At 48.0% G+C, this 11,551-nt stretch overlaps 1 protein-coding gene across 4 annotated transcripts in view; it reads right to left on the minus strand.

The window, feature by feature from the left end:
• ZSWIM6 (zinc finger SWIM-type containing 6) overlaps window positions 1-11,551 on the minus strand; it is a 159,407-nt gene that overhangs the window by 23,730 nt on the left and 124,126 nt on the right. For all 4 annotated transcript variants that reach the window (XM_059725150.1, XM_059725151.1, XM_059725152.1 and 1 more), the window contains exons 9-10: window positions 10,014-10,274; window positions 6,366-6,501 (exon numbers count right to left, since the gene is read on the minus strand). In XM_059725150.1, the coding sequence (XP_059581133.1) occupies window positions 6,366-6,501; window positions 10,014-10,274 (397 nt within the window). The remainder of the gene's footprint in view (window positions 1-6,365; window positions 6,502-10,013; window positions 10,275-11,551) is intronic.

Raw genomic sequence — 11,551 nt, forward strand, 5'->3', positions numbered from 1 at the left:
GAACCGGGATAGAGCCGGAGGGAACCAGGGAAGACTGGGCAGAGGCCCCGGCGGGGGTCGGGGAAGAGAGCCGCCACGGGCAGAGGGGACCCTCGACGCCTAGCCCGCGTCCGGGGACAAGGGACAGAAGGTCCACGACCAAGGTGGCATTGGCCGGGGTGATGGGGAGGTCGGAGCCCCGTGTGAGTCTGCCCAGGGGCGCTTCGGCGCTGGAGGCTGCAGCGAGGGGGACACCCCTGCGGCAGGCCCAGCCGCGACCGCGGTCGGCGAGTTCCAGGGACGCCCCAGCAAGAGCAGGGCAGGCCCGGTCAGCCGCCCGCGCAAGAGTTGCCCGGGAGCACCTCCTGGAACAGAGGCGGGCACAACGTGGTGGCAGCGGTGCGATCGTGGAGAACCCCGACCTGGTGACTTACGCCGACATGCAGGCCCCGGCTATAGGCCCTGTTGATATGCTCTGGCAGAACTTGCAACTGCTGACCCAGATTCTGGGCTCCCAGCAACAGATGTTGGACCAGCAACAAGAATGGCGCCAGCACAGCCTGGCATCCTTTAAGATGTGCAAGATGACCAAAGAGGATGACCCGGAGGCGTATACTGAGGCCTTTGAATGGCATGCCCTCGTGATAGGGTTGGATAAAAGATACTGGGCCAGCCAGCTGGGGGCCTTAGTAGTGGGCAAGGCCCAAGCCGCGTATCGGGCCCTGTCGAGGGAGGATGCCCTGGACTACGAGTCCGTGAAGGAAGCCATCTTATATCGCTTAGAGATCAACCCCGAGCACTACCGGCGACGATTCCGAGCTAAGAAGGGCCCCGAAATAAGACAGCCGAGAATGTTATTACAACAGTTGTGCGACTTGCTGGATAAGTGGGTGAGCCCAGCGGGGCAGGACCGGGAGGCACTCACCGACCAGATCGTCCTGGAGCAGTTCCAGAACGACTTAGAGGAGCGGACGCAACAATGGATCCGGCAGCACACCCCCCGGAATTGCGAGGAAGCTCTGAGGTTGGCTGAAGCTTTCTTTGCCTCGGAGGCATATTACCCCAGGGAGAGAAGGAGCCAGGGACCCTCGGTGGCAACACGAGAACCGGAACGCAGACGTCCACCTGACCGAGGGACTCCCAGGGATATGGTGTGCTTCCGGCGCGGGCAGAAGGGCCATTTTTCCAGAGAATGCCCGCGGCAGGCCACGGAACGGTGGGCCCCGGATAACCAAACAAGAGCCCCAGCGGAGCGGTGGCGAGGCCAAAACCTCAGCGAGCCTATGGACTGCAGTTACGTGGTTGGCGGAGGGAACGCGGCTTGGAAGCGCCCGGTTGTCACAGCGTGGGTGGAAGGCCGCCCCGTGCAAGCTACCTTGGATTCAGGATGTGCTCAATCCCTCATCAGGGAGGATTTGATGCCACCGCACGGTCGGAGGACAGCGGCCCCCATGAGAATTGCCTGCCTCCATGGGGATGCGAAGCAGACCGAGCGCCAATGGGTCCGCCTACAGGTAATGGAACATCAGGGAGAACTCCTGGTGGGCGCGGTGCCCCGGTTAGCCTGTGAAATGCTCCTGGGGCACGACTGGGCACCAATATATGACGTCCTGGACAGGGTAAGGGACGCAGAAGTAGCCCGGAAAAGGATCCAGAACTGAGAGGGCTGGTTGGGCGAGCTGGAAGAAGACGAGGGGCCAACCGATGAGGCGAATATGTTGGACCTCAACAATCTCACAAGTAGTCTCCTGTTCCGTGACGCCCAGGAAAAGGATCCGGAGATTGGGGCGCTCCGAGAGCAGGCCCAGGGTACCCAGAGGGCCCCTACGTCGGCACTAGAAAGACGAGCCCACTTCGAGGTAAGGGATCGACTCCTGTACCGCCAGCAGGGGGACAGAGGGGAGGAAGTCGAGGACCCGCAGCTAGTAGTGCCTGCCCAATTCCGCCAGGCTATTTGGCAGTTGGCGCATGCGAGCCCCGTAGGGGGGCATCTAGGCTGAGACAAAACCCTCGCGAAGGTGAGCAGATGGTTTTTTTGGCCCGGGATGAGGGAGGAAGTAGCCCGCCGGTGTGCGGCCTGCCCCATTTGTCAAAAGACAAGAACCGAACGCCCTCCTCGGGCCCCCCTCCAGTCCATGCCTATTATTACCACCCCGTTCGCGAGAATCGCATTAAATGTCGTGGGCCCTGTGCCCCGCAGTAGCTCGGGTCACCGATATATTCTAGTTATCGTGGATTATGCCACCCGATACCCGGAGGCAATCCCCCTGTGAATGGTGACAGCACCGCGTATCGCGGAGGAGCTAATAAACTGGATAACCCGAGTGGGGATCCCACAAGAAATCCCGACAGACCAGGGGAAGAATTTCATGTCGGGGGTTTTAAGATCAGTATGCCGGACCCTTCAGATAAAGCAGCTCCGCACCTCGGTCTACCATCCCCAGACCAACGGGCTGGTAGAACGCCTTAACGGAACCATGAAGTGGACATTGCGCCGGTGCATACAGGGGGATCCCCGGAAATGGAACCTCCACCTCCCCCTAATACTATTCACTCTCAGGGACATCCCCCAAGAATCCACAAAGTTCTCACCGTTCGAGCTGGTATTGGGGCAACGCCCGCGGAGCCTATTACAGGTCCTAAGAGAAGGATGGGAGCGAGGAGAAGGACCCTCCCAGGAGCCGAGGACCTACCAGCAGACGTTCCAACAGAGGATCAGATTGGCCCAGGACCTGGCCCACGAGAACCTCAGGGAAGCCCAAGCCCGCCAAAAGGGCCAGTATGATCACCGGGCCAAGGAGCGAGAATTCGAACCAGGGCAGAGGGTCCTGGTATTGCTCCCTACATCCACCAGTAAGCTCCTAACGCAGTGGCAAGGGCCGTTCGAGATCCTCCGCCGGGTGGGGCCCGTAGATTATGAGGTTCACAGACCCGGACACCTCCGGGAGAAGCAGATCTACCACGTGAACCTCCTGCGGGAATGGCGGGATCCCGAGGGATGGGCAGCCTTTTCCGAGGCTGAGGACGAAGAACTAGGCCCCCAAGGGCCACAGAGGGATGGAGCCTGCTCCAGAAAGTACCCCAGTCAGGCTGGGGGAGGAATTAACTCTGGCACAACAGCGAGAGGCCCGAACCCTGATAGATGAATTCAGAGGGGTCTTTCGTGAAGAGCCCGGCTGGGTTCAGAATGCGTGCCACACCATAAAAACACCCCCTGGGGCAATAGTGAGGGAGAGATGGCAACCCATTCCCCACCATCTCCTGGAAACAATCCGCAAAGAGGTTGAGTCCATGTTGCAGCTAGGAGTTATCCGGCCTTCCAGAAGTCCCTGGAGAAGCCCCTTGGTACCTGTGCGTAAGCCGGACGGATCATTAAGACTGTGCGTGGACTACCAGCGCTTGAACGCCATGGCGGTCTTTGATGCATTCCCCATGCCCCACGTGGCAGAGCTGGTGGAAAGGATAGGAGATGCACAGTATATGTCGACCCTTGACATGGCCAAGGGATATTGGCAGATTCCAGTAGCCAAGAGAGACCGGCAGAAAACGGCGTTCGGCAGCCCGTGGGGGCTGTACGAATTTGTTAGGATGCCTTTTGGATTGCACGGCACCGCCACAACATTCCAACGGTTGATGGATCAAATCCTGGCGCCCCACACCGAATATGCGGCCGCGTATATAGATGACATCATCATATACACCCGGACGTGGGAACAACACATGGGAGCCCTTCGGGCCGTCCTCACAGAGTTGAGATGCATCGGCCTAACCACAAATCCTCGGAAGTGCGCTTTTGCACAGAAAGAAACAAAATATTTAGCGTTCTTGGTCAGCAGGGGCACAATTAAACCTTTGGCCGACAAAGTAGAAATTATCCGAAACTTCACGGCCCCACAAGATTGTCGCCAGTTACGGTCCTTCCTGGGACTAACCAACTATTATAGGCGGTTCGTACCCCATTTCGCAGAGTTAGCAGCACCCCTGTCGGGGGCCCTCAAAGGGCAGAAAACGGGAGTAGTCAGGTGGTCAGAGGAGATGATACACAGTTTTGAAAAGCTGAAGAGGGCATTATGCAAAGACGTCATAATTCATACCCCTGACTTTCAAAAACCCTTTATTTTGCAGACAGATGCCTCAGAGACGGCGGTGGGCGCAGTCCTCACCCAAGAAGAGGGGGCGGCAAAAGACCTGTGGCATATGCGAGCCGCAAGCTACTGCCGGCAGAAAAAAGGTATGCCACTATTGAGCGCGAATGCCTGGCAACTCGGTGGGCGGTGGATTACTTCAGGTACTACCTGATGGGCCGAGAATTCACCCTAGTGACGAACCACGCCCCACTGAAGTGGCTAAGTACGGCCAAGTCCGATAATGCGTGGATCACCCGGTGGGCGTTAGCGCTCCAACCGTATAAGTTCCGCGTCACATACCAACCCGGGAAAACCAACACCATGGCAGACTTCTTGTCTAGGTGTGGAAATGAAGACCAGGCCGGGGACCAAAAGGATCCAGGAAAAGGGTGGACCGACCCTACAGGTACGACCCGCAGGGGAAACAAAGCAGCGCCCCAAGGCATCTTAAGGGGGGGGGGGGGTTATGTCCCAGGGACAAAGGGACTAGGGGGTGTCCCCAGCCCAGGGGAAACACTTACGTATGCTCTGCAGGACAGGGGAGCAGCGGCGGCGTGCAGGCCAGGGAACCACCCGCGTGGCTTGTTAGCCGCGCTTTCATACGGCTGAGGCGGAGCGACGTCAGCAAGAGGCGCCGCTCAGCGGAAATAAAAGGCGGCCCCGAGGAGAGAGGGGGCGCGCGGCGGGAGGACGCAGAGCCCGGGAGGAAGCCCAGGAGTGGAACCGGGCCCCCGCAAGAGGCTTTGACCGTGGGCCGAACAGGCTGCGGCTGTGCCGGAAGCAACGGAGGAGGGGAGAGCCGCGCCGCCGGAGAAGAGCAGCGAAACTGACGAGGGAGCTGGCAGAAGCCCCGAGGAGGAGCCCAGAGAGAGGGCCAGCTGGATCCACCGGTGAGGTAACGGGGGACGAGCTGGCACAGGCTCCGGGGAGCCGGCGGGAGACTCCGGTGAAGGAACCGGATTGGAGCTGGTGGGAGACTCCAGTCAAGGAACCGGGATAGAGCCGGAGGGAACCCCGGTGAGGGAACCAAGGAAGACCGGGCAGAGGCCCCGGCGGGGGTTGGGGAAGAGAGCCGCCAAGGGCGGAGAGGGCCCTCGACGCCCAGCCCTCGTCCGGGGACGAAAGGTCCACAACCCAAGGTGGCGTTGGCCGGGGTGTAGGGGAGGTCGGAGCCCCATGTGAGCCCGCCCAGGGGCGCTTTGGCGCTGGAGGCCGCAGCGAGGGGGACACCCCTGCAGCAGGCCCAGCCGCGACCGCGGTCGGCGAGTTCCAGGGACACCCCAGCAAGAGCAGGGCAGGCCCGGTCAGCCGCCCGCGCAAGAGTTGCCCGGGAGCACCTCCTGGAACAGAGGCGGGCACAACCTAAGACATGGGTTTCTGGCCACACAGAGGGCGGGGCAGGGCAGTGGTCACGCACAGAGCGGTGCCAGCGCAGGGTGGTGGGTGACAGCCGCTGCATGCAAGTCCCCTGTCCCCCACCCCTGGCCAGCTAGAAATTCTCTGAAGGGGCCAAGCCCATACAGAAACTGAACACTCCCTTGGAAATGTCCTTCTTTCAAATGTTGCAGACAACTGGGATGCTAGACCATGAAATGTTTTATTGCTACCTGACACAACTCATCGGCATTTCATTCTGTGTGGATCTGTAAGTGCTCTTAATTAAGAAGCAGGAAAAAAATTGGTTCAGACTACATAGCAACACAGACCATTATGCCTTAAATCTACTACATAAAATTAATTTGTAAAATAAAGGTGGTAGAACAAGCCAACCTACAAAACAGTCTAGAGAGCAGATGATCCTAAGCCCTGCCACTTTGTGATTAAGAAACTCTGGAATGCCAGGGTCGTAATCCCAATAATACCCATCCATAGAACGTACAGATCAGCAACAGAGTCCTTGAGTTAACTGTATTCTGTTTGGATGAGGATGTTTGTAACACTGCAGCACACATCCAAAGAATGGAGCTCTGCAAAGGAGGATTAGAGAACTCCAATGCACTTGATAAAAACGATTTAACCAAATTCGTATAGAACAGATATTAATTGTTGTACTTTTTAACTTATCTTTTACAGATGGTGAACCTGAAGCACAGAGATTAAAGAAACTATTCCTAAATGTAACAGCACTGGTATCAGAACATAGGAAAACCCCAATCTTTTTATTGCCAAACCTTTCTTTTCCAGTGTTAAGCAGTTCATAGTTATTTTTTCTTGAGCAGAATTCCCATTTCTCTTTCTAGATGAGCTCTGAATACGTACCGCATGGCTCTCAGTGCAGTTTTGTATGCCAATTCAGCATCATGAGGTAGGAGAGAGGTGAAGAGATACTTGGCAAATGTGTGCATTGGAACGCTCTCTCGATGGATGATTTCGCCTAAACCACTATATGGTCCAGCTGTGTGTGAGAGAGAAAGAGATGGACACTCTTTATAGGTTGCCAAACCCCCCCCAAAAACAAAAAAAACCCAACCCCACCCCCCCAAACCAATACTTTTTGGATATTTTAAAAACACTGTTCCAATTATTAATTGTTAATAAACTGAAAATAAAAGACATTGTTCAGCATAAGGGGAATCTATTCCAATAATCCCAGGGAAAATATTTACAAATGACTGGGTATATGCTCTTTTGGGTATATGCTCTTTGGGGAAGATTGATAGCATGTGCATATTGACTAGTACTGAATGCATTGCTGATGTTAAATAAAAACCATAATACAGTGCAAGGTGCCTTGTACGGCTCAGTGCAGGCATCCCAAATTCCATGGGACAAGGCACTCTCCTCAATTTATAGGCAGAAGACACCAGGTGGCACTTCACTGAATAATTTTTCAGACAGGCACAGACTTTTGTTGGCTATAGCCTATGAAAGCTGATGCCCTTCTGAATTAGTCTACAAGGTGCCACCCTGGCTTGCCTTCTGCTAACTTCAGATAACCACAGCTAGCTACCTTTCTCTACTCAATTTATAGATTGCCAAGAAATATTTTAGAACAAACGTTTATAATGAAAACCTGCAATTTAAGTGAATGTAGTGTAGGAAGCAGCTATCTTACAGAGGATCAGCTTTCACACACACATTGTTGGGCCTCCTGACTGCTGAACTCCAACAGTCAGCAACAAGTTGCTGTTGTTCTTCGTATTTTGTGTCAATGCCTTTAAGTGCAAAGAAGTATAATCAGGAGAATGGTTCCAAAAAAAGCCCAACATCATCATTTTTGAATTATAATAAATCAAACTAGTTTTGATCACCTGTGTTCCCCAACTTGCAAGAGGATAAGCCTTCTCCATGTGTACTTGCAGATTTCTGCACTGAGCAAGAGGAGTTGGGGTTACAATTAAGAGACTGTTTGGGGAAATTCCTGTTTTGCCCGCGTGTGCATGCGTGCAACTTACACCCTTTTCCTTTAATATTGCATGGCTCCCTGATTACAAATCCATAAAACAACTATAAAGTAGACAGGAAAAGCTCAAAGGCACAGATCCACAAAAATATTTAGGTCCCTTCATACACTTATCTTTGTGTGTTTGGATCCAGCCCCCCAGTGAAAACTATGGCAAATTTCAGACAGAAGTTTTTTATTGTAGCCCTTAAACAAGGAGGCTTATATTTGTGTGCAAAGGGAAAATGCTCTCTATTAAGGGCAGAATAGAGTCCACTTGGACTTAACACTACCAACCTGAAGCCAAAACCCATAATATGGGTATAACAAAAAAAAAAAATCACAAGTCCGTTCCACTGCAGATTTTTAAAAAATACAACATTAAGCATGTAAAATTTCAGCTCCAGTGGTGAATGGGTCTGAAAACTGCCATGTATAAAGAAGTTGAAGAATGGTTAGAAAAATCTGCAGAAGCATTTCTAACCATTGCTACCATGTGCCTACTAGCATTTAAAAATAAAAGTTCAAAATTATTCATAACCAGCTGGTACTGTTATCTCAGTAACAGAATCCTTTTTACTTTTGCTTCTCAGCACGATGTCCAATTGGATGGCATAGATTAGGACATGAGGAATGTATGGCAAGGCATTCATATTAAAATATGTACTACCATTTTCAACTTTGTTTAACTTAGCAGTCAAGCAAAAAATTAAAACAAAATGTGTGTTGTAAGACATTTCAGTCTTCTGCTTTCCCAAGCATTCAAATGGTAGCTACATACAATGTGCATTACTCTACACTAAATAGCCAAAATCTCATCTTAAGGTTGGATAACTAACTTCTTTATTACACCTATGGTACTTTAACTATAAAAGCACAATTAATATGATTAGAATCTTAAAACACTGTAGAGATGCCTTAATGTGAACAATACAGTTTCTGTCTAAATTACTAGGATATGCTAACTCCTTGTATTCAGAATTTCATAACACACAATAATAAGGATCCCTTACCTACTTCTCACTGTAGCAGTTTAGTTTTGCTAATTATTGACTAAATTATTGTTTTCAGAAATCTTGAATGGAAACAGCGATCAGTGTATACATAGCTTCATTCAAAGAAATGAAAAGGCACCACAGAAAGCTTGAAAAGCCATTCTGTCAACAGGGGAATATTCTGACCCTTTCCCCCCCCCATGAAGGACCCCTGACATGAAGTAAATGCTTTGGTTCCAATTTTCCTAGGTTTCTGTTTGGCCTTCCTACAGCCTGAAGTACAGATATCATATGCCTGACAACTCAGCAGACTTGCTTTTTACTGAATCCAGGGGCCATACAGTAGCTTTGAGATGTCACTGCAATGGAGGGAGAAAGAAGAGGAGAGAGAGGATTTATCACACAGCCTCTGCAGAACCAGACAGTATCAATTCTGGCACCTCCAACTAGTCACAAGAATTGTGATTTATTGAATAGATAAAGGAAGGCATAGATTCCAAAATGATGAACTATGTACAGTCTACCATTAAAAATATTTTAAAACCTCTCATATACTCTTCTGGATGGTAAGCAAGACTCCCTGCTCGATGGCAGAGAATTTAGCACCCAGATTTAAAGCTTCAAAGCTCAACTCTAAGAGCCTTTTCTGCACATACTGAACACTTGCACCACTCCTTTGACTACTTCCTTTGAAGCCCTTCCACTTTCATGAAAACCTAACATCAAAAACCATACAACTTCTCACTATACAGGTAGTTTATTGCATGTACTACATGTTATGCCTTTCTAAAAAACTGAGAACCTAATCTAGATACAAGCAAGTACAAAATGGCAGGTTTTTTTTTTTTGTTGTTTTGTTTTTTTTACACTTTTTAGAATAAACCAGACAGTGTTTAAAAATGCTACACATGAATTATTTGCCTCTACAAAATTTCAGTCACAAAATTCAGGGATTATTTTGAAAACAAGACCCTTAAAATTAGTTGTTTGTATAGATGTACATTATAGCATAGGAACTTCTCTCAAAGTAAGTCATTTTATCACTTTTGTTCTCAAAATGTCCACATACAAACAAAAAAACATTTGTGCACCAGTGAGCTCATATAAATCATTTGAGCCATTTAGTTAGGGGCAATGGTAAAACCTACGTTCATTTTGCAAGGCTGTCAGTACTCTATCAGGCTGCAAATGACATTTGGAATCTTTCTATCTGAGAAGAGCTGATAATAATGCTTTTATTATTTAATTATGACCTTGAATTGCATCAGTGGAACACCATAACCATGACAAACTTCAGATTTGAAGTACAAATGTAATAAAAAGTAAAAAGCAGGGGATCTCTTTATCACTACAATCACGCAGTATTTTAAAATACATTAGATTTAATACTGACACCTGAAGAATTATGTTTTATAAAGAACTAGCATACTTGAAAAAACCCTTTAAATTGGTTGTTTAGCTAGTTCTCAGTCATACTTATTTTTAATTAAATGCAAGTTAAAGAAGCAGTTAGTAACTATTTCAAGCTACCTTCTAATAGGAAGACTGCTTGCTTTCGAAAAATCTTCACCAGTGTATCATCCAATTCAATTTCCTGTAGCTTAGAAATGAGCTGCTCCTCATTTCGACAAACCTTCTCTTGTGCATACAAGCCATCTGGCATTATTCGCTGTTGCCCCAGCCCTATCAATGCTACTTCCACAGCCAGCGTTAAATAAGATTCCCCTTCTTCTAAGAATTTGTGTGCAGGCAGGTGCTGGTACTCCAGAGATTTGAATTGTCCCATGTTCTCTGTAAAAGGTTACAAAAGGAATAGTACATCACAAGACATTATAATGGATAAATCTGCTTGAAATCACACAATGACAAACAACAATTCTTTTACCAAACATTTTAATTAAGACAGGGGGGAGGGCGTTTGTTCGTTTGTTAATTGCTCTATTCGTGTCAGATAATGCGTCTAGAAGTTGGACCAACATTTTGGTAACATACCTATTCTCAAATATTTTTTAAAGACTGAAAATTACAATATCCTATTGTAAATCAGTGGCAACACTCATTTCCACTGAGGGAGAAGACCACGAGGGGAAAAAGTTCTAAGTTAGAAAAAACTAGATGCCTCCATCATGGAGGGAAAAACAAAACAAAACATCCATAAACATGGAAACCCATTAAAGTTGTACCCATTAAACAATTTCCAGAAAGAAAAAAACTCAGGGAAGAAAGGAAGGAAGGTTCTCAAACTTAAGTCATAAAAGAAATAAAAAAGCAACTGCCCCAACTTTGTGTTCAGAAGACCTATATTGCAGTTGTACTTCAAATGTCCTTATTTTTACTCATTTCAATAATTAAGGCCTTCTTCCTGTAACGGGTTTGCTTAGAGCAGACCATTTATGCCTGCACGGATTTCAATTCAAATTAGTAGGAATGTGACAGAGAAAATGGGTCTAATTCTTGCAAATCTCTTAGCAAGACCAGGAACTTAATTTTCTAAACATCTAACTCCATTTACTATTTATACAGATTTAAAAAAAAAAAAATATATATATATAATGCACATTTAACAGATACATTATATACATTTCCAAGGGAATTTTTATATACTAAAAACTTATTCAGCAAGTAAACATCAGTTATAAATTTCAATATGAAAAAGCTATTAATTGTTTTATTATACTGGACTGTAGGTTTGTATAGCACTTTACAAATACACTAGATGACAAAATATGATCCCTGTCAAGGAATTTACAAGCTAGACTGGGGACAAAAAGAGATCAAGATGGATAGCTATAGCAAACTGGAAGACAACTGTAGCAATAGGAAGTGCCCTTAAAAGATCATCTTTACAAGAAAGGCATATCATGCAAGTGGTTTTCTTTTTGCAATGTTTCCTGTTAATTTAAAAAAAAAAAAAAGTAAATTTAAAGTTCCTAAATTTAGAGAAAGCAAGATTAAAAAACTTTAGTTTTAAAAATGAGCCCAAAAAGGTATTTTTTGAGGAGCAATCTAAATTGGCGTTGGGAAGGAAGGAAGGATGCCTGATTATGTCAGCATGGAAGTAACATGAA

The sequence above is a fragment of the Alligator mississippiensis genome, chromosome 3 (genome assembly GCF_030867095.1).
Source record: "Alligator mississippiensis isolate rAllMis1 chromosome 3, rAllMis1, whole genome shotgun sequence".
Lineage (NCBI taxonomy): Eukaryota > Metazoa > Chordata > Crocodylia > Alligatoridae > Alligator > Alligator mississippiensis.